At 34.4% G+C, this 21,854-nt stretch overlaps 2 protein-coding genes across 2 annotated transcripts; both read left to right on the top strand.

The window, feature by feature from the left end:
• The first annotated feature begins 1,994 nt into the window (after positions 1–1,994).
• On the top strand, positions 1,995–12,115 carry LOC110728393 (chitin elicitor receptor kinase 1-like). Its single transcript, XM_021908044.1, has 12 exons — positions 1,995–2,864; positions 4,926–4,965; positions 5,086–5,111; positions 5,279–5,422; positions 5,894–6,051; positions 6,168–6,257; positions 8,312–8,405; positions 8,502–8,653; positions 8,735–8,826; positions 11,016–11,154; positions 11,480–11,575; positions 11,667–12,115. The coding sequence occupies exons 1-12, from the start codon at positions 2,255–2,257 to the stop codon at positions 11,826–11,828; spliced, it is 1,803 nt and encodes a 600-aa protein (XP_021763736.1). The 5' UTR covers positions 1,995–2,254; the 3' UTR covers positions 11,829–12,115.
• A 1,959-nt stretch (positions 12,116–14,074) lies between these two features.
• LOC110728392 lies at positions 14,075–20,240 on the top strand. Its single transcript, XM_021908043.1, has 13 exons — positions 14,075–14,190; positions 14,361–14,487; positions 14,571–14,632; positions 15,447–15,497; positions 15,601–15,627; positions 15,835–15,939; positions 16,110–16,217; positions 16,987–17,058; positions 17,192–17,242; positions 17,686–17,748; positions 17,833–17,957; positions 18,680–18,872; positions 19,257–20,240. The coding sequence occupies exons 2-13, from the start codon at positions 14,388–14,390 to the stop codon at positions 19,989–19,991; spliced, it is 1,692 nt and encodes a 563-aa protein (XP_021763735.1). The 5' UTR covers positions 14,075–14,190; positions 14,361–14,387; the 3' UTR covers positions 19,992–20,240.
• The last annotated feature ends 1,614 nt before the right edge of the window (positions 20,241–21,854 follow it).

Here is a 21,854-nt window from a genome sequence, read left to right as displayed (position 1 = left end):
GGCGAGTACAATGTAGAATTTGCAATCATGTATACACTTGTCAATTTGTCATATTTAGACTATGCTTAGTTTACCCAATGTTGCTTATTTGATATGAGATGTTTTTTACAATGTTTTTTTTTTTTAAAAAAAATTTATTTTCACAAAAACAAGGATTTAAAGGGTGATTTTTGATCAAATTTATTTCACGTAAAACAATTAAGTATATTTTCATAACATATTTTTTCATATCTAATCTAATAAAAATAATTATTCGCATGCAGTTAAACATAGCCTTACTTTTCAAAAAAAAAAAAAAAAATAAAAAAAAATAATGCCTTACTTGAAAACTTGATATAGGGTTTGATGTTAGATTTTCCATTTTTTGAGGGGTAAATTAGTAAATATATAAAATGCAGTTTAATTTTAAAAAATTACCCGCTAATTTTTTTTTACGGAAATTTCATGATATACCACTGAGTTTCTTCAAAATTCACCATATACCACACAAAATTTTTTAATTCACCATATACCATTGAGTTTATGAACGTTAGCACAGTATAGCATTAATGACAACTGTCGTCAGTGTGCCGTTTGGGGTAAATTACTAGTATGCCCTTACGAATTCAACTGGTGCCATTGTTTAATTAATCATAAAAAAAAAAAAAGAATAAAAAAAACCCTTATCCCCTACCTGGCCACCGTAACCCCAACCACCACCTCCACCTGCCGCCGGCCGGCTACACTTACCCCTCCCTTCACCTGCCCCAATGGTGGACTGGTGGTTGCGGTCTTGCGGCGAAGGAGAGGACGAGGTTGGCTATGGTGGATTGGTGGTTGCGTGCTTGCGGAGAAGGATAGAGAATTTGATGGTGGTGCGAAGGACTAGGTTGGCTATGGTGGGCTTGCGGCTGTGGAAGGGGGATGGGTTTCCGGTGAGACTAGGGAGAAGGGGACGCACCACCATTAAACCGTCCCTACTTTATCCCCAAACAACCACCACCGTTTTACCAGCTCCTCCCCTACTTATTTTGCGCACACCAGTACACTGTAACAACACCAAACAGAAGCCCCCTGCACCTCCCCCCTCACGCTACCACCAATCAACCACCACTCCACCTTCGCACCTCTATTGTGGCCCCAATTGCACCAATTTTGCATCAAATTGAAGACCCGTTTGGCATTATTACCCCTTTCTCCCTCGAAATCCCATCCCCAAACCACCGTCGGCGTCTAAAGCCCCCCTCCCTGCGCCGGTGAACCCAAATCGGCTGTCGGCGAATGGGTTTCGGGGTGGGCGAGAGTCGATTCTGGGGTTTCAAGGGTGGGGGATGTTTTTCTAGGGTTTCGTTTGAAGGAAAGATAGTTCAAGGTGGGGGATCGTGGTATAGGGGGGAGGGTGATGGCAGGGGAGGGGCGACGCCGGCTGCGGGCGGAGGTTCGGGGCACCGGCTAAGGGAGGTGGTTGATTGGGTCTGGGCTTCGCCGGTGGTAAGAGGTGGGTGGCAGAAGGATCTGGTGGTTGTGGTTGGTTTGATGGTTTTTTTTTAATAATTATTTTTTAAAATTTTTATTTTCAATTTTATTAATATTAATTATTCTTTAATTCTTTATTTAAGTAATTAATTAGATAATATTAATAAGAGCCAATAAGTGAAAGCCACGTGGCACAATTAACCTTAATTACTAACGGCGTTAACGGCAGACTAACGACAGTTACCACTAATGGTATTCTGTGCTAACGTTCATAAACTCAATGGTATATGGTGAATTAAAAAATTTTGTGTGGTATATGGTGAATTTTGAAGAAACTCACTGGTATATCATGAAATTTCCGTTTTTTTTATGTTAACGTCTTAAGGAGAGAGAAAATGAAGAGAGATAGAGGGATGGTTATAGAGGTCAACAACTTTGAAGCTTTCCTGCTGGCGGTTAACATTCTTAAGCTGCTACCTAATGATTGAAGTTTCAGGTCAGCTGCGATTTTCTTAATTATTAATTTATACCATCAATTTCATTTTATCCTTCAATTAGTAGTTTCGTATTTTATTTGAACATCTTATTTGTTTTTTGATGCAAATGGCAAAAAACACAGCTAAAATCTTTGACCATTGACTAATCAATATGAAAACCCAGCTCAATTTGAATCCTGTTTAGAGTCAACTTTCCAATTAAACCTTCAATTTTGGTTTCTGATGCGATTTGGGGAAAAGGGTATCAATTGATTTCTTGAATAATCCCTCAATTGATTAGGGTTTTTTTTTGGGGGGGTTTGATGATGAAGAAATTAGGGTTTTTGTTTTCTGTTTTAATTAGCTATTTGGTAGTTGTTGAATCAATCTGTAGTAGAGGTTGTGATTTGGGTTTAGCTTCATACTATGTTCAGTCAGGTGATACTCTTCTTGTCATAGCAAATCACTTTCAAACTTCAACTGCTGATATTATGAGCTATAATCCCCAAATCACGGATGAAAATAGCATTCAAAGGAATATCCGGATTAATATTCCGTTTTCTTGTAATTGTATAAATGAAAGTTTTCTTGGTCATAATTTTAGTTACCAGATTGAGACTGGCGATACGTATACAACTATTGCAGCAAACAAATATGCCAATCTTACTACTGCTAGTTGGCTTCAGAATTTTAATAACTATACGGCGACTAACCTTACAGTTAGTGGCAACCTTAATGTGATTATTAACTGTTCTTGTGGAAATAGCAGCGTGTCCACGGATTATGGGTTGTTCATTACTTATCCACTTCGTCCTGGTGATAGCTTAAGCTCTATTGCGCGGACAGCTAATTTGAATGCGAGTTTGTTGCAGAGGTATAATCCTGGTGCAGACTTTAATGATGGAAATGGGCTCGTTTATATTCCTGGAAGAGGTATCACTTTCTCTCTCTCACACACACATATTGAAATTATGTTTAAAGTACTATTTTTGAGTGTTAAAACCTAGGTGAATTCTGGTTTCTTTTTCTTGAGGTTTATCGAATGTTTAGTTGTTAAATTGTGAATTGATCATTGCCTTCTTTAGCTTAGAGAACTTGTTGGAAATTTGGAATTTGTGACTTAGCTACTATGCATTGTTATATCGTGCAACTGGCATGCATATTGTAGGATTTGAAAACTTGTGAAACTCAGTAAAAAGCATGGTTAGGGGTATGGTAACAATTAAACAGTTTGGACCAAAAGCTTATTAAATATTAAATGCATTTCTTATAGGCTGCATACAGTCTCAAAACTTGGCTAAGTCAAACTTGACTCGATACATTGACATTGGAATGTATTGGATGTTTCTTATCTATCCTTGCTACTTCTTAAGCTTTATTAGTGTAATTACAATTATAAATTTCGCACCCAATAGGTCAATTATTTTATGTTTTTTATAATGAACCAATGGATAAAGATAAATCTGGGAGAAAAGGTCTTTTAAGCTTGTCAAGTAATTATGTTTGTTGAGGCACAAGTATAGGTAATATAATTAGTGATCATCACGCGTCTATATAAAACAAAACAAATCAAGACAATCCAACCCATTTAGTGACTGTATGGCTGGGTAGGTGGTGGAATAGAAGAGAGGTGTAGATAATATGGTGCAATGCTCAAGTCCCACTTGATGGAGAGCGTTTTATAAGGAATTTCATGATAATCATGAAAGAAAATGAGGAGAGAGACTTTAAAGATGGCCCACCATACAGTCACAAATTGGGGATATGAATTACCTTTCTCTTTCTTGAGTCTCCCAACCAAACAACCCTCAATTCTTAAGATTGGATAATTCTTGGAGTTAAGATGAACCCAATACATATATATAATATAGGGAATTGCTAGAATGAGAATGAGAAAATGAGAAAACCACTTAAAAGTTGACACATGACCACTTCCTAATTTTTAAAAAAGTAAATATTCCTTTCTTATGTACTTTGTACTTTATATGGGACACTGACAGTTTTTAACTGGCTTTCTCATATTCTCATTTTTCATTCTAGCAAATCCCTATTTATATATATATTTATATATATATATATATATATATATATATATATATATATATATATATATATATATATATATATATATATATATATATTGGAGATTGGAGATTGGAGAAGGAAAAATATGATTTCACGCATGTGGCAGCTTTTGTTGTATTATTTCTTGAGTATTAGCCATGTAGAACCCCAAATCATCTTGGGACTAAGGCTTTGTTGTTGTAATAGCCATGTAAAAGGACCAAACAACTAGAATGCCAGCACTCATGCCTGGATGCTGTTTGTAACATACTTTGTACGAAAAGGAGAGATGGATTATATATGTGTTCAATCTTCCCAGAAATTTAAATTTTAGATCAATAATCTTTGGCAGTATAATTTTCAACCATTTGGCATAGTTTCTGGTTAAATAAATTCTGAGTAAAAATCATATGGGCTGGCAAATCATATATACAAGGGCAAACAACTAAAATACCAGGCACTTGTGCCTGACTACTGTATAGCTTTCAAATAGTTGGAGGGATGAATTTTTGCTCTCTGTTTGATTTTCTTAGAAGATTGAATTTTAGATTGTAAATAACTACTGCAGCATATATAATTTTATTTCAAAACACAAGATAGGGGAGGCGAGTTTACACAGCTCACCTCTGTTTCAGGCTTCAGCTTTTCATCACACCTTAAGTGCTATCTTGACCTAATAATATGTGTATTAAGCTGGAGAAAAAGTTCAATGATTAGCTAAGTAGCTAACTCTTCTTACTTATTATAAAGGCTGCATTGATTATATCTGGAGGAAAAAAAATGTGTTCTCTGAGTATCAGTTTTTGGTATGTTTCTGTAATGACCTTTTGTTCACCATGGGATGAATCGCTTAAAGCTTTTAACTGAGACTTTTGCAAGCATGCTCACTCATTTTCTGAACTAGCCTCAATTTATTACTCTTTTGTGCAGACAAAAATCAAAATTATCCTCCATTGATTTCAGAATCAAGGTATCTTGTCTTATTTTATTACCAGACTCATCTATTTGTATAACAATTACTATTTCTATCTCATCTGAGCCACTTTCTTAATATAATTGCCTTGTTATATTTTTTAAAAATTATATGCAGCCCAGGACCAGGTGGACCTTCCAAAGGTATTTGACTTTGCTCCTTCTTTAAAAAATAAAATAAAATTATTTATTTATTTATTTATTTTATCCTATGTCACACCAATAAAGCTTCTTGTCTATTCCCTTTTCCATATTCTTGGCTGTTCTAACAGTTTATACTTCCTTATGACAATTGTCTTGTATTCTGCCAGGAATTTCTCTTGGAGCCATAGCTGGTATATGTGTGGCAGTTGGATTATGTGTGCTCTTGATTGCTTGGTATCTTGTCTATATAAGAAGAAAGAAGAGGAAAGCAGCAGCGTTACTTTTTGATAAGCCCCAGTTAACACCAGCTGGTACTCTTCATCTTTTGTGGTGAACTCTTGAATTATTTATTAGTGTTATTATTTTTTTTTAAAAAGTTTTTAAGTAAGATTATATGAAAAAAATAATAAAGAAATGTGAGAAGCCACTAAAACAAAACGACTGCATGATGACGTGGTATTATTGTTATTGTTATTGTTATTGTTATTGTTATTGTTATTGTTGTTGTTGTTGTTGTTATTGTTGTTGTTGTTGTTGTTGTTGTTGCTGCCATAGACCAAGAAGCTAAGCCATCATATGATCCCAAATACCTCCACCCTATTAGTTCTATACTAGAAACCATAGACATTATGGTCCAACCAAAGCACCCAAATTACTGTCATAAACGTATAACTCCAAAGCACCTTCTGGTTTCAAAAGTAATCTGATATTTTGGCAGTCTTGTGCTGGATTAATATTGTTTGCTTTATTGTGAACTAAACATGTAACTGGACCATCTGAAGCTGTGGCTGTTAATCCTAAGCATCCTGGCATAGCAGTTGATAAGTCAGTGGAGTTTTCTTATGAAGAGCTTGCAAACGCTACTAGTAATTTCAGTTTGGCTAACAAAATTGGTCAAGGTGGATTTGGAGCTGTTTACTATGGGGAGCTAAGAGGCGAGGTTCGTAGATGCATTTATTAATTTTCCTGTGTGTACAAACACTAAGAATAGTTATACCGTTCTATACGTAGGCATGTATTCATAAATTTGGTTTGTTCATTTTTTTGAATCTTCAGAAAGCAGCTATCAAGAAGATGGATATGCAAGCAACAAAAGAATTTCTTGCTGAACTGAAGGTCTTGACACATGTTCATCACCTGAACTTGGTATACACTCATCCCCCGAGTCTCTGAGCATGTCTGACCAGTCAGTAACTTTGAGTCTTTGATGTACTGTCTTATAAGTTGTTTTCTGCTGAACTAGTCTAAGTGTATCTCTTCATTTATATATTATACTCTATTAAATTACTATATACCTTGCATTCTTGTTCCCTGCTGCAAGATTATGTATATGAGTTAGGTAGGATTTCAATGTTTAAGATGACCAGCAATATTTTCTATTGGTTGACAATCCCTATAGAAATGAGAAAGGGGACCTCCTTTGTAAATAGAGTGGAGAGATAGTGTTACTCAAACTTAGTCTCTTCCTTGTAATCGAGTACGTAGTACACAATAGGGGGCTCCTTCCTGCTAAGATTCATCATTTGTTGATGATGACAAATTGATAATGTTGAATGGTACTTCTTGCATATTGAAAGAGCCAAAGGTTATTAAAATTTATGTTGAAGAAATTTAATTTGAGTGTCTTAGCGTGCACAAGCAACTAAAATTGAGTTTGGCATTGGGTAACGGTACATGAGTGTCAAGTTGAATTCATCAAGGCAACAAATATAAAAAATTAGTGTTAAATCAACATAAGAGCTCTGCCCTAAAGATCTAATCCTCACTGACTCAATCAACTGCTTATGAAAGCTTTCACGCGGCATTAAGGCTTTTGACAATCGATGCCCCTACTAAAAAAATTATTTGTTACTAAGTATTACTAAGCAGCTCGCAGCAAGTGCCAACAAATGTTGTTGATGTACATAAAAAATAAAAGAGAAGACTTAAACTAGGTATGTGTAAGGATCATGACACAGGATTTTTGAGAAAAAATTCTCTCAGCCTATCCCTTGGATTCCATGAACTCTTTTCTGCATCTATTAGTTGGTAGGTGATCTTGCTTCTTAACATTTATGGTCCCTTATTTTTATCTAAGTGAAAGAGTCAATGCTGGGCAACTTTTTAGCTTTGAGTTGGTACATTTAATGCTCCATGCCAGCTAGATGTCCTTGCTTCATCAATGAAATACAAGATAAAAAATGCCTATGCAATCAAACTTCTAATAGAAATAATCTTTCTGCTGTCTCAGTATTAGTCTACGTACAACTGAACCCTCTTACCTTGCGGTAAGCTGGAGTTTTGTGAAAGGCATCAGGCATATAATGTGTCCTTGACAGACTTAAGGCTTCACCTTTAGACATCTCTTAGCAAAAGGGGTTGAGAAGAAATGTATGTATTAGTTATTACTATGTTTGGCTTGCAGATCCTGTTATAATCACTTAACATCCTCAATCACTTCAACATTTCTTAAGCTAATGTGAGAATGAAGCCTTTTATGTAATGGTGGCCCTTATGAGGATGCAAATTTATGCTAGTTTCCAGTGCTTGATAATACTCTTCCAGTAGAAATTTTTGTACTGTCCTAGTGATGAAATGGAAGAGATCATCTTCCCTTAGATATTTATGCTAGTTTTCAGGCTTGATAATACTCTTTCGGTAGAAATTTGGTTCCGTCTTAGTGCTGAGAATATTCATAGGAGGCTGTTCAGTTCTTGAATTTTTTTGGGTTGGCTAAATTCTGTTTGGTTCTTTCTCAACTGAGATATTTGGATCAGTGAAAGTTTTTAGTTGTGTGTGTGTGCGTGTGTGTGTGTGTGTGTGTGTTGGTTTCTTACAATTACCACTCGCCAGATTCCTGACACAATTTCAGTCTCACATGGTGTTTATTGGATACTTGGTTTCTGTTCCTGTTATATTAGAGCTTTCTTTTCCCCCTCTATTCTTATTTTTAAGGTTAATTTTTGAACTGAAGTTCATTCTTATGTCATGTATGATGAAAAATTGAATATTGAACCTTTTCATGCATCTGCTATACTTATATTTGACCATAACTAGTTAGTTGGAATAAGGTATTTTTCTCCGCAACCAATTTAATGTCTATTATAGTTCCTTTAAAAATGAGGATTATCCGAGTATACTCATGTATGCTGTATCTAATTTGATGTCTGTTACAACCAGCCTCCTATGAACATACTCATGTATGCTGTATGTGAGTGCAGGTTCGCTTGATTGGATACTGTGTTGAGGATTATCTCTTCCTGGTATATGAGTATATTGAAAATGGAAACTTGAGTCAACATTTGCGTGGTTCAGGTGGAGCTATCTCTGTGCAAAACCAATTTCCTTCTGTTTTTCTCCTTTGGCATAAATATTCTATCAGTGCCAACATGCTAGCCTATCTCTTTTCAGGAAAAGCTGTTCTGCCATGGCATGCCAGAGTACAGATTGCTCTTGATTCAGCAAGAGGTCTTGAATATATCCATGAGCACACTGTACCTGTCTACATCCATCGTGATATTAAATCTGCTAACATATTGATTGACAATAATTTCCATGCAAAGGTACGTCAAATAACTGCACGTTTGTATAATAGCCACTAGCCAGTCAATACTTTATCAGCTCACAATCTGCTATATTTATAGGTTGCAGATTTTGGATTGACAAAGCTAGTGGAGGTTGGAAATGCGTCTTTACCAACTCGTTTAGTGGGCACATTTGGATACATGCCGCCAGAGTATGTTACTTAGAATTGAATGACAGTTGAAAACTTTCCTTCCTCATAACCCTGATATTACTGCATACACCACAAGCACTTGTGGTAAATTATGCTAATTTGGCTTCGGCTTGGTTCTTCCATCCACTTGGCTTGATCTCTGTCCCTAGTCCTAATGCAAGTGGGATGGAGCTACCCCTGCTGCTCAAAGCAAAGTATTAACATATTAGCTCTCTCTGATGAATGTATCAACATAATGTGAATGGATTGAGGTTCTTTGATCTGTTATAGCACTGTAGACAACTTATTCAACTAGACAATTAAGTAGCTTTTACTCACCACCTCTTGACTGGCACTGGCTTCTAGGAAAATAAATTGACTTCTTATTGTTATTTGTGATAGTTGGTACTCCCTCCACATCTAAAAGTTCTTCTATTTTGTTCTTTTTTTTTTTTTTTTTTGGTGAGACAATATCCATCCAACCGGAAGAACTTTTAGAGACAAAGGAAGTATTTGGTACTGAGCTAATTATTTAATAATAGTCAAGGTAATGGGGTTGTTTTACTACTTCCTCCTTTCCACAAATATTGCAACGTTTGCACTATTCACACAATCCTCTTTAACCATATATTGTGACTCATACGTAAGGAAAATATAGTCCATGTGGAGGCTTGTTAGATTCGTCTCAATATTTATTTTTACCATTAATATTTAATAACAATTATGGTTTACCTTAATATAATTACAAAACAATGTAGAAGAAGAATGGCTAATAAGGTTGTTATTCTCAAACACTTCCTGGTTGTTTTGTTCTATGCACGACCTCTCAGCCTTGGCTTTCTACATAGGTTTTTTTATTAAAAAAAAAAACAGTTATTCTTTATAATGAGCATGGGGGTGGTGTGGCAAAATTTCCACAACTGAATCATGGAATTAAGAGTGCTTAAATATGGTGCCGGTCTTAAGGAGTAGGGCTGTTTGGAAATTGGACTCGTTTGCATGTTATTTTTGAGTCTGACATAATAAACCTCTCCCCCTCTTTATTCAAATGTCGGTCATTCATTCCAGTTTTGCAATTGAATTTTCATGGTGTAGTGATAAGAATAGTAGATAGAGGTATAAATCATGAAGAAGTTGAACTGCTGAAGTTTGTAAAAGAGAAGCTTGAGGTTTTTGCATGAAGAGGTGTTTAGAAATGTTAGAGCCATCAGATGGGAGGTTATTTGCAAGGTAGCTAAATGTATGGTTTAGAGAGGGAGGTGCACTGGATGATTGGTTTGTTAATGCATACTTTTTCTTAACAAAAAAAAAAAAGTTAATGCATACTTTTCATCAAAATTCTCTGGGCATTTTAACCCTGTAAGAGAAGAAATGAACTGTAAGGGATACTAATTCTAAGCATGCCCTTGACATGGTTAATGGAAAGAGGATATGAAGCTTTATCAAGGAGTTGGAACACTTGGAAGTGGAGAAAGGTTGTAGTTAAGGACTCCAGAGATATCATTTAGGTGATAGAATCATCATATGGAAATTTTCAGGTATTAATAGTGCTTGGTTGAAAATAGCATCATCTAGTGATGAAGAAGATAGAAACTCATGTAGAATGATTTAGTGACAGATTATAACCCTTATAGGTGTATAGGCATCCTACTTCAAGTCTTCAACAGTTCAGCATCTGGTCCACATGAGATGTCTAATTATGTTTTGTTATTTGTCAATCATTGTCATGGTCAAAGAACATTGTATAAGCAGCTTCCTTTACATAATATTGCAGGACAAGAATTGCTCATAATTGTCAACATATAAGCTTGCAAAGGGGGCAACTTAGATTGAAGCCAATAGCCGACAGTAGTTTTTGCTGTCATGTAGTCAAAGTTCTAATCACTGTGGAAGTTGATATTGAAATTCTAGGAGGTTTTCCTGCTTTATTGTGTCAGAATAGGAAGTTTTCTGATTCTTTTTTTTTTTTTTGGGGGGGGGGGGGGGGTGGTGGGGGCTACATTCCATATAAATGATTTTCTTAAATATTTGAAGTCAATGATACTACTGCTAGTTCATGATTGTTGTATCATGATGATTTGTTTTATCTTTTCTGTATGGAAATCTTTTAGAATTATCAAAGGTACTATTATGTCTAATCATGTCTTAACCCCTTGTACCAATAATGTATTTGCCTCATAGAGATCCTAACTAGGCTGTGCTTCATACAGGTACGCCCAATTTGGTGATGTCTCTCCCAAAGTAGATGTTTTCGCTTTTGGTGTTGTTCTCTTTGAACTCATATCAGGCAAGGAAGCTGTGGTAAAAGGAAGTGAATCATCTCTTCAACCACAGGGCCTTGCTACTTTGGTAAATATCTGTTTTTGGTTAATCATACCACTTCTATAAATATTATGTTACTTTCTTAATATACAATATTAATATCAAACAAAGTATATTAGAAAAAGAATGCATGTAGTAAATAAATATGTTCCAGTGCCAGTAAGTTAGACATTCTTTTAAGAACAAGTCAAAATAGAAAAGCTAGCATTTGTTTAGGAATAGAGGAAATTATTGTGTGATGTTTCTTTTAAACCATTCACCGTTTCTTAATCGATTTTTATTTCAATCGATATGCCTAATGCAGTTGTTCTTACCAACTTCATTATTAATAATTTTTTTGTCCATGTAACAGTTCCAGGATGCTTATAGTGAGTCTGATCCGAACAGTATATGCAAACTAGTGGATCCGAAACTTGGAGAAGACTACCCTCTGGACTCTGTTTTCAAGGTGAATATGATCAAGCAATAACATATGTTGGCTAATTTGAGGTCTAAAAGATGTTTGTTTTAAGAGTTACTATATGTTTATTGTTTTGCAGATGGTAGAGCTAGCAAGAGCATGTACTCATGAGAATCCCGAACTGCGACCTAGCATGAGATCTGTTGCAGTTGCTTTGATGTCCTCCTCATCAACCATAGAAAATTGGGATACAGGTTCGTTCCATGAATATGGCCTTAGAAATCTTGGGTCTGGAAGATAGCAGAAAATGGAGGATGCTAACATATATCTTCTACCAATTCTTTTTAAATGTAATCAGTAAATGACATTGAATTATTGATATAGATAGATTTTCAGTTGTGGTATGGTCTCATGATCTTTTTCCACACTTGTGTCTTCTATTTTTTTTTTAAATTTACATCTTTTTATTGAATCTAGCGTTGTTCAAACATTCGGACTAGCCTAACTCGAAGTGACATTGTAAAATTTTCTTTTCTTGTGTATAATTGAATAGTGAATTGAAAGGTTTTGTTGTAGTTGTTGATAAAACAAGATTGGGTAATTGGAGAAAAAAATCTCCCAGGGATAAAAGTATCAAAAGCCAGCCCAAATAATTGAAAAAATAAATAGATAAATAAAAAAAAAAATAAACCAACAATCTGAATTGAAGTAAAGAAATAGGGCTGGAAAATGGAAATAATCCAAATAAATTAGATTAGTTCCTGCCTAAACAAAATTATTAGACTACATTTGGCATAAACAATTAAGAATACCAAAATCGAGAAATAGCGAATAGGAGGAGAGCGGTTGTTGCATGTTAATCATCATGTATGAATCGTGAAAAAACTTTGTATTGATTTATATTTCATGTAGTGTAATGGTTAAGGATGTTAAATTAATAACGATTATGATTCTATAAATGTTTTAAACCATGTAATTAGAACGTTTTGAAATTTTGGAAACATAATGAGTAACCAGAAATTGATTAATAAGTTCATCTAAAAATAAAGGAATGAGAGTTTGGTTAAAAGACTATTAGGAGGGTGTTTGGTTCAAGTATCTCTCATATCTCGTGTTTGTTTAAGAAAATTGCAGTTTTCAAACTTATACCTCAAATTCACAAGGTATAAGATTTGAAAACACAAGGGAAGGTTGGTTTGGTTCACTAAGTGGTATGAGTTTAAAATCAATGATAAAATCAAACTGTTATGAGATTAGAGCTTGATTTTTAATACTTTGTATTCGATTGTTGTTTGGGAACGAATTTTTCCTTTTTATTTGATACCTAGAAGTATGGTATGAGTCACACTCACCTACCCCTTAGGTTTATTAACCCATGTATTGCGAGGTTGAGGTATGAGTTGAAAATTTGAAATTTTCTTAAACAAATGTTACATATGAGTTCGGTGCAAATATGATGGTGGAGGCGTATGCACAATGCTCATTGTACATGCGTTGAACATCATGCTTAACTTCAAGAGCATGAACACTAAAAATCCAATGAGCATAAAGTCCAATGAACATAAAGATGGTGTTATGCTAATTAGAATTAGTGTTTACGCTCTTTGAAATTAACCTTAATGTTCAACGTATGCACAGTGAGCATTGAGCAGCTGATCACCCTACATACGCCTCCACCATCCAATTTAGTTTTATCTATTCCGAATCCAAACTCCTTAAACCTGAAATCTAGTAACTAAACAATCAAACACCCATTAAACATCAATTTTCAACCTCCTACCTTTGTTCTAAAATAACTGACACGCTAGTTATTTTTCACTATTCAAATATTAACTTTTACTATAGTATTTCGAGTCCTTTCCCTAAATAATGTTGGAAAATTATCTAATTCCCAAATTACAGCCAATCTTTTTTTAATTCCCAAATTACCGTCCATGTCAGCTAAGGAAAAACAACCGTTTTTTTTTTTTATCGGCCCAACAACAAACCGCTACTTCAAGTAGCGGTTTGTCTCGAAACACCGCTGCTTTAAGGAGTGGTTTTCCATTTTATGTAAATAAAAAAAATTATTGAAATAAGCTAGAACGCTACTCCAATAATTTACATAAAATGCAAAATCGCTACTTGAAGTAGCGGTGTTTTGAGACAAACCGCTACTTACTTCAAGTACCGGTGTATGAAATTGAAACCACTGCTTGAAATAGCAGTTTATTCCCAGAACACCGCTACTTCAAGTAGCGGTTAGATGCTGGACCGATAAAAAAAAACGCATTTTTTTCTTTAGCTGATGTGGATGGTAATTTGGAAATTAAAAAAAGATTGGCAGTATTTTGAGAATTGCGTGTTTTTCCAACAATATTTAGGGAAATGACTCTAGTTTTTTACTAAAGTAATAAAAATATAATTTATCATAAAATATGTTGTTATGTATTATATTATAAAAGTGTCATGCTATAACTTTTTTTTATATATATAATTTTTGTTAATATTTAATTAAATAAAAATAAGATAAATTAGTATTTATATTTGAATGCGTGAGTTATTTTGGGACGGATGGAGTTCCAGTATAACCCCCAATCAATTGATCGTTAAAACCCTCACCGGTCTTAGAGTCAAAGGCGCAGCATTGGTTAGTTAAACTGACACTTAAACCTTTGCGGCAGGTACTACATCTTACTTTTCTGCTTCTTCCTTAGTTCCTTTTCTACAATTTTTCAAATCTTGATCAATTGATTCTATAATTCGAAGTTGCTATATAATTTTATCTAAAACCCATTACCACTTTTCATTCAAAAATCACGATTTCCATTTCTTAATGTGTAAAAAATTACAGGAACAATCATAATAGTTAACAATAACAATGGCATCCAATTCTTCTGAATCTGGTGAGCAGCAAGCAGCTACAACAAAAATTCAAATATACCCAACTGCTAATTCTGGAATTTCTTCCTTCTGGAAAGGTCTCCTCTCTTCTGGGTTTATTTTACTATTTTATTTTATTTTATCTGTGCTTATTCATAATAAATTGATTTTGTTATTGCAGATAAATATGAAAAAGATGCTAAAAAATACTGGGATATATTTTATAAGCGTCACCAAGACAAAGTAAGTTATTTTAGTTCTTTTCTTCCCGACTTTTTTTTTTTTTTTTTTTAATACTGATATTAATGTGTCTGCTTCGTTTACAGTTGAAATGAAATACTTACCATTTGTTTTTCCTTTGTTTGGGAATTGATTGTAATACGATTGATTATTTTCATTGAAATGAGAGTTTGTTAATTTAAAAAATAATACTTGTATGAAGTATAATATTGGCTTGAAACAAGTGTAAATGAATGTCTTCAGGGAAGTTATGTAGGATTGTACATAGTATTACCTTCCTAGAAGTGTTGCACATAATCTCTGGCACCAAACACTTTATTATCTAGTAGCCATTGCTTCAAGCTCTAATATTAACGACATTGCTGACTTCGGCTAGCTCAGCATTTTGTGTTTTGATACTCACTTTCATACTCTTAATGCCTGCCTTGTATAAGAAAACCCTGGAAGAACTTAGAATTGGGATCCCTGACTTAATTTTTGAATATGTGGCTCTAGACTTTCTATTGAAGAGCCCCTATTTCCGACTGCATTGCCCCAGATATTGATCTGCAATTGCAATTCTAACAATCTGACCTGATATGACATTATCTTCGAGTGAATCCCATGGAACACTGAGAGTTCATCTTTATGAGGTCCTTCCAATTTCGTTTAATTGTGCTACACAATGAGCATAGGGTGGACGTGTACGTGCCCATTGCAAAATGTTCATTTAGTGATGAGAAACTTAATAGACATGCCGTGATATAATATATTTTAAATAACTTTTGAACCCCTAGTGCTGTAATTGGTAAGTAATAATTTGTCTGTTATGCATCAGTTCTTCAAGGATCGACATTACTTGGACAAAGAATGGGGTCGTCACTTTAACGTAAGATCTAGGTTTCATTGAGCATTACTCCTTTACATAATGACATAGTATTTCCTATTAATGTTTTTATAATATTCTGAATATATTTGTATGTATATTTCAGGGGCCTGGAGGAAAAGTTCTTCTAGAGGTCTGTTGTCCACTCATCATCTGATTTGTCTGCTGAAGTTTTTTAGTGGAGCTTTGTTGTCTTATGTTCTGTACTAGTTTTCTATGATCGCACAAAATTCTGATGGGGCTTGTAGTGATTTTTGTGTGTGATTGTGCCAGTTTAGGTGCTTAGTAATGAGCTTTTTGTTGAACATATCTAACTGCCTATTAATGGATTAACAAACAGGTTGGATGTGGGGCTGGGAATACTATTTTCCCTCTTCGTGCTACATACCCAGATGTCTTTGTACATGCATGTGACTTCTCTCAGAGAGCTATAAGTTTAGTGAAGGTTTGTAACACACCCCCTCCCCCTTCTTTCCCTGCCCCAAGCAATTTATGAATTTAGGCATGACATATTTATTCTTCAAGTGATTATATTTTTTCGTTGGCTTTTAAATGAGCAATAGATTTTCTCTTATTTTGGTACTGAAGGGACTCTTTTTCTTTCTGCATTTGCAGTCGCACAAAGAATACTCAGAGACCTCTGTAAATGCATTTGTTTGCGATCTGACAAATGATGACCTGAGCAAACAAATACCTTCCTCGTCTGTGGACATTGTGACTATGGTATACATATAATCTTTTTGGTTCTCTTGTTGTCTCTTTGGCACTATAGTGTTCATAGTCATTTATATCTATATTTTTGAAAACTGCTTATTGTATAGTATCACAGTGTAACATTTAAACCTTTATCATTAATCTTGAGAGAAGACTTTCCTAACTTATGTCACTGTAGAATCATGAGAATATTTTTGAAACAACTTTTCTGTCGTACTTGAAGCAACTAATTGATATTAGCAGGCTGCTTTATTTTTAAACTGTAATGGACCCGGTACAAGGAGCAACACTAGGAGACAAAATTAATCAAGGAAGAAGCACTAGGGAGTGTGGCAACATAGGACTGAATTCTGACACTCTTGAGCAGTAGAGGACAAACATTTTATTATTAGGTTATTTTTGTAGTTTCTCTTGATTATAAAAGGGAAGTAGCATAGCAATAGAAGGGTATGAGATTTGTATTGAGGAAATGAGAGAGAATGGTAACCTCAAGTTACTAAGAGAGTGATAACCTAAAGTTATCAAGAGACTGATAGCCTAAAGCTATTAATCTATCACTTTGTATTCAAATTTCTGCCATTGTCAATCATAGACTCAAGCTTTTATCTATAAATTTCCTGTTCAATAGAACTTATAATCTGAAAATCCTAGTCTAAACCTATATTAAAGCCCTGAACATGTTACAAATGTCCTCTATCATCATTGAGTTGCAAGTTCTGGGACTAATTATGTGTTAGAATCTTTGATGTTCTATTCAACTAGCTGACCCTTTAAACAGATATTTGTCTTGTCTGCAGTGTCGCCTGAGAAAATGTCACTAGCATTACAAAATATCAGAAAAACTCTCAAGGTAAATTTTTATAAGATTAACATTTTAGAAGTTTAATGCTTAATATATTTCAACTTCTACGCAGTTGGGACATATTCTTTTACAATCTGAACCATTCTTTTTTCTTTTTTTCTTTTTGTTTTTCCTTTTCCAGCCAAATGGCCTTGTACTATTCCGTGATTATGCCACTGGTGATCTTGCTCAGGTATTGCTCTATCGTTTTTGGTTTCAGCCGTTTGCAATTGTAAATATCTCATATTTACTTCTTGATAGTTGAGAGCATTCTAAATTTGTGCTATATTATATTTGTATCCTGCTTAGATTTTCAGGAATATCATCATTCTTTTGGTCTACCTCAATTGTGGAATTTGCTATACTTAGATAACTATTTTGGTACACTTTCATGCCCCCATCTATTCCACCCTCTCTCAAAAGGGAGAGATAATTACCTCAACAGTTTCTTACATACTTTAATTGAGGTTACCTCTGCCCACCTGCTGCTCACCCTTCCCCTTGAAAAAGAATAAATAATTGTAAAGAAAGTTATGCGAAGATTAGGTGAAAATATGCCAAGAAATTATATTTTGTGTTAACTTTTGAAATTTTACTCTGCTTATTGTATGATGGAGTTATCTTTAATTGTGGCAGGAGAGATTTACATGCAAAGATCAAAAAATCAGTGAGAATTTCTATGTCAGAGGTGATGGTACAGTAAGTTCTTTTATGAATATTGTTTGCATTAACAATCAACAATCTTATTTGTGCAATGAATTATATATTTAATTTTCGATCCAGCGAGCTTTCTACTTTTCTGAGGAATACCTGGCACATTTGTTTGAAGATAATGGATTTGTTACTGAAGAAATTGGGTTGTGTTGTAAACAAGTAGAGAATCGATCTCGTGAATTGGTTATGAATCGGTATGTATAGAGTTTGCAGTTCTTTCCCTTGAATCTAAGCTTCAGAGGTCTGCTGCTATCACTGCTATGGAAGTGTTTATTATCAAATTATGAGACTGCAGCTAAAGTATATACACACCTTTTTTTTTAGACTTGTTTAGCCTGTGCTCTTTACGCTAACTCTGCAGCTGTCAATTTTCTATTGAGAAGTTCCTGCACTAGTGCACTGCAATTTATGAATCAAAAGACAATGTTTGTGTCATGTCTTGGACAATTAATTGTCTTTAGGCATTCAGCTTAAATTTTCCATGGGCTTGACAATGCGTCTAGGCTTTCTTGAGACAACCTTGTTTGATATATCCAGACAATTGCATGTTAATGTGTATGTATGTGCGTAAAATATCATGAAAACTTTCTAATATGATATATCCATTGTTTTATTTTTTCTCCAAGATTTAAAGTGCAAGCCCTGGAATCCTTTGTTAATTTTTCAATATCATAAATTGAAAATGTTAGATGAATATAATATTCCATCCATTCAGCTTCAAGTTTTTGTGCCTCTAGTTGATCTAGTTTCCTGGGGGTGTTGAAAAATGCATCACTAAAGACAAAAGCATGGTATTAATTATTTTGCTTGTAGTATTACTTGTATAATTTAGGTATTTCCTTATAATGTAACATAACAATAGTCGCCAAGTTGAAAACCTTTCATCTGATCCCTGTTCGTTTATGTGTAATTGTAGACGTTGGATACAAGGTGTATTCTGTGTCGCGTCAATGGAGAATGATTTTGACCTAAGTAAGAGCACCCCTGATAGAGGAAGTACTGAAATTGAAGTGAAGGAAACTGCTACTGAGGTGCCTCTTACTGTAGAATTTGACTTGTCAGAAGGCTTGGCTGCACAAATGTTTGGTGTTTCACCTTCTAATGATGAGGTAATCAAGATTTTGGAACTCTGATTCTGGTTTGTGATGACTTATGTGAGATAGTCTCTGAAAAATATTTACCATATGCCAACAGAACTTAATCTTAATGTGTTTATTCAGTATGCTACTCTTTATAACATCTCAAGTGAACCGGGGTTGTCTCATTTAATCTTGAATATTTTTATGCCAACAGAAAAATATTCAAAACTGTCAACTATCAAGAATTTTACCTTTCTTGAGAGAGGATAGGGAAGGAAATAAGTGGGAAAAAATTCATGTTTGCAGACATTGTTTTGTTTTGTATCGTGTCCTCAGACAGTGTTTGAAATCAGAGTCAAAGCTTTTTATGTGCCTGTTTAACCTCATGTTTATGTGGCCACATTCTTAATCCAGGTTATCGATATCAGTTTTGGAGACTTGAATTTCAAGATTAAGGTTCTCTCCAAAGAGAATCAGCACACTTGTAGATCTACTGGCTTGATGCTGTGGGAATCTGCTCGTTTGATGGCTTCTATCCTTGTTGAAAATCCATCTATTACAGCAGGCAGACGAGTTTTGGAACTAGGTTGTGGTTGTTCAGGCATATGCTCAATGATAGCAGCTCAGTCTGCACATCTTGTAGTAGCCACGGATGCAGATGCTAGTACACTTGACTTGTTAACACAAAATGTCTCTGAAAATCTCAAATCAACACAGCTTGACAAATTATTGGTTAGAACACTACACTGGGGTAATCAAGAACACATCGATGCGATCAAAAAAGAGAATGATAGAGGCTTTGACGTCATCATAGGTACAGACGTGACATACATTTCTGAAGCTATATTACCCTTGTTTTCCACAGCTGCAAAGCTTCTATCAGTTGATGGCGCCTCTGGAGTGCGGTCAGAACCAGCCTTAATTCTCTGCCATGTCTTACGAAGAGTGGATGAGCCATCTATACTTTCAGCAGCGTCTCAGTTTGGATTTAGGCTGGTAGATAGGTGGCCCTGTAGTAGTCCAAGCCGTGTTCAAAGCATCATGACTTCCTGGCTCTCAAAGATCGACTCTAAGGACAAAATCCCTAGTACTGCATTAAGCATCCTCTATTTCCAAAGAGTAAAGTCAGATTCAGACAGTCAAAACTAAGTGCATCAACTATATGGGAATCAAAGCTACTTTCTGAACTAAGCCATTCATTTAGCTCACAAATTTTGGATATTTGTAACATTAGTTATTATTTTCTTTTGAAGACCGTAACATTAGTTATTATTTATGAACCTTATTTAGTCGATTACAGAAGTTTCGGAGAAACTTTATCGATCTGCAGTGAGATTCTGCCACAAATCCTACTCAAAATATTGTTAAGCTCTGAATCATCATCAGCAGATTTTGAAAGGCCTCTGTTTGACGAATATACTCAAGTCTACAATCAATCTGTCAATCTTCCATTGTGACTCAAACTACGAACTCAAACCCACCACGTATCCAAGCCTATCGCGGAGTTGGGCTTACCTAGTTACCCTTTCTAACGTCAACTGTAAGTTTATTTGTATGATCAATTTCATGGTTCATTATTCACAACTCGGTTTGCCTTTGTAGATTATATGTACAGACTTTCCTATCCGCAACCCAATCATTGCATCTATAACAACTTAGCAAGCAATTAAGTAGATAGGGTATTCTTCTGGAGTAATAAGATTAAACAAATCAAAAATTTATAATTAGTTACATTTAGTATACAAGTATATAATAAACTTAACATTTGGCTTCATATTGATGATGATAATTTGAAAAGTGATAACATTGTAATTATGTAATAGAAACTACTTTTTCTTAATCATAAACAAGTTTATAGTCTTCAAAATTGACAAGATAACAAATCTTAAGTTCATGGGAAGTAACCTTAGGTGATTGTTACTAACACTACTAGTATACATAAGTCCAAAAATCAATCACTATAAAGTAAAGTTCTAATTTGACCAAATTATGAAATAATTTAGTTAATGCTAATATAATATGTGGTAGTCAATTTTCAACTTCCTAAAATTGATACCCACTATAACAACTGGTCGATTATTTGATGGGAAAAGTGAAACACAACCCCTAACAAGGCAACAAATGATTATTAAAAAAAAAATTATATTCATTGATATATACTAAGAAGAATGTCCACGAACATATTCTCATAGTTCATGCATTTACAACAATAATGTCTGGTAGGAAAGCAATAATGCATGCATGCATCATCTTAATTAAGTGCTCAACCACAAGTAATTCTCCGCATCATACTAAAGATTAAGCAACCTAACTTAATTTTGTTTTTTAAATTGAGAGAATCCAAATCATCGACTCTTAGGTGACGCGGGTTTAAAATACTTAAAAGTATATTATACTAGAAAAATCACTTTAGCTCGGTCTAACATAATCTATAAGGCCCTATTTATTTCAACTTATTTTGTGTTATATTAAATAGATTTATATGAAAGTATTTTCACAACAGCATATATATTTTATATGTGAATGTTTTTAATGTTGTTTGAACCTATTTTGTACTATATAAACTTATCTGAATTATTTTGTCTGAACTTATTGCCTCATAAGTACAAGAAATTTCCGATCCTTGTTTAGTTAACATAATTAGTGCATCAATGGGCTATTTTGATTCTTTCTTGCTTCTATATGTTTTTCCTTGCTCTATAGATTCCTTGCAAGAAATTAAAGTTCTCATATTCTCTAAGACCACTAACTCACTAAGCTTCCATTATCTTGCATGAAATTCATTCTTTTAGTTGAGTATAGATCATTACATCCTGCTTATTCATTCATCTTATGTCATTATTGATTATTGTATAGATCAATCATATAGGTATTAACTATGCAAAGCCTATATGTCTTTCTTTAGTTCTTCTTTTTCTTTTTCTTTTTCTTTTTTTTTTTTTTTTGTTGGATTACTATATATAGGTCAAATGTTCTTTTGGACAGAATAAATATCAATAAATAAATAACCAA

The sequence above is a fragment of the Chenopodium quinoa genome, unplaced genomic scaffold (assembly GCF_001683475.1).
Source record: "Chenopodium quinoa cultivar QQ74 unplaced genomic scaffold, ASM168347v1, whole genome shotgun sequence".
NCBI classification, from domain to species: Eukaryota; Viridiplantae; Streptophyta; class Magnoliopsida; order Caryophyllales; family Amaranthaceae; genus Chenopodium; species Chenopodium quinoa.
Note: the sequence above shows the minus strand (reverse complement) of the source record. Positions and strands in the feature narration are given on the sequence as shown.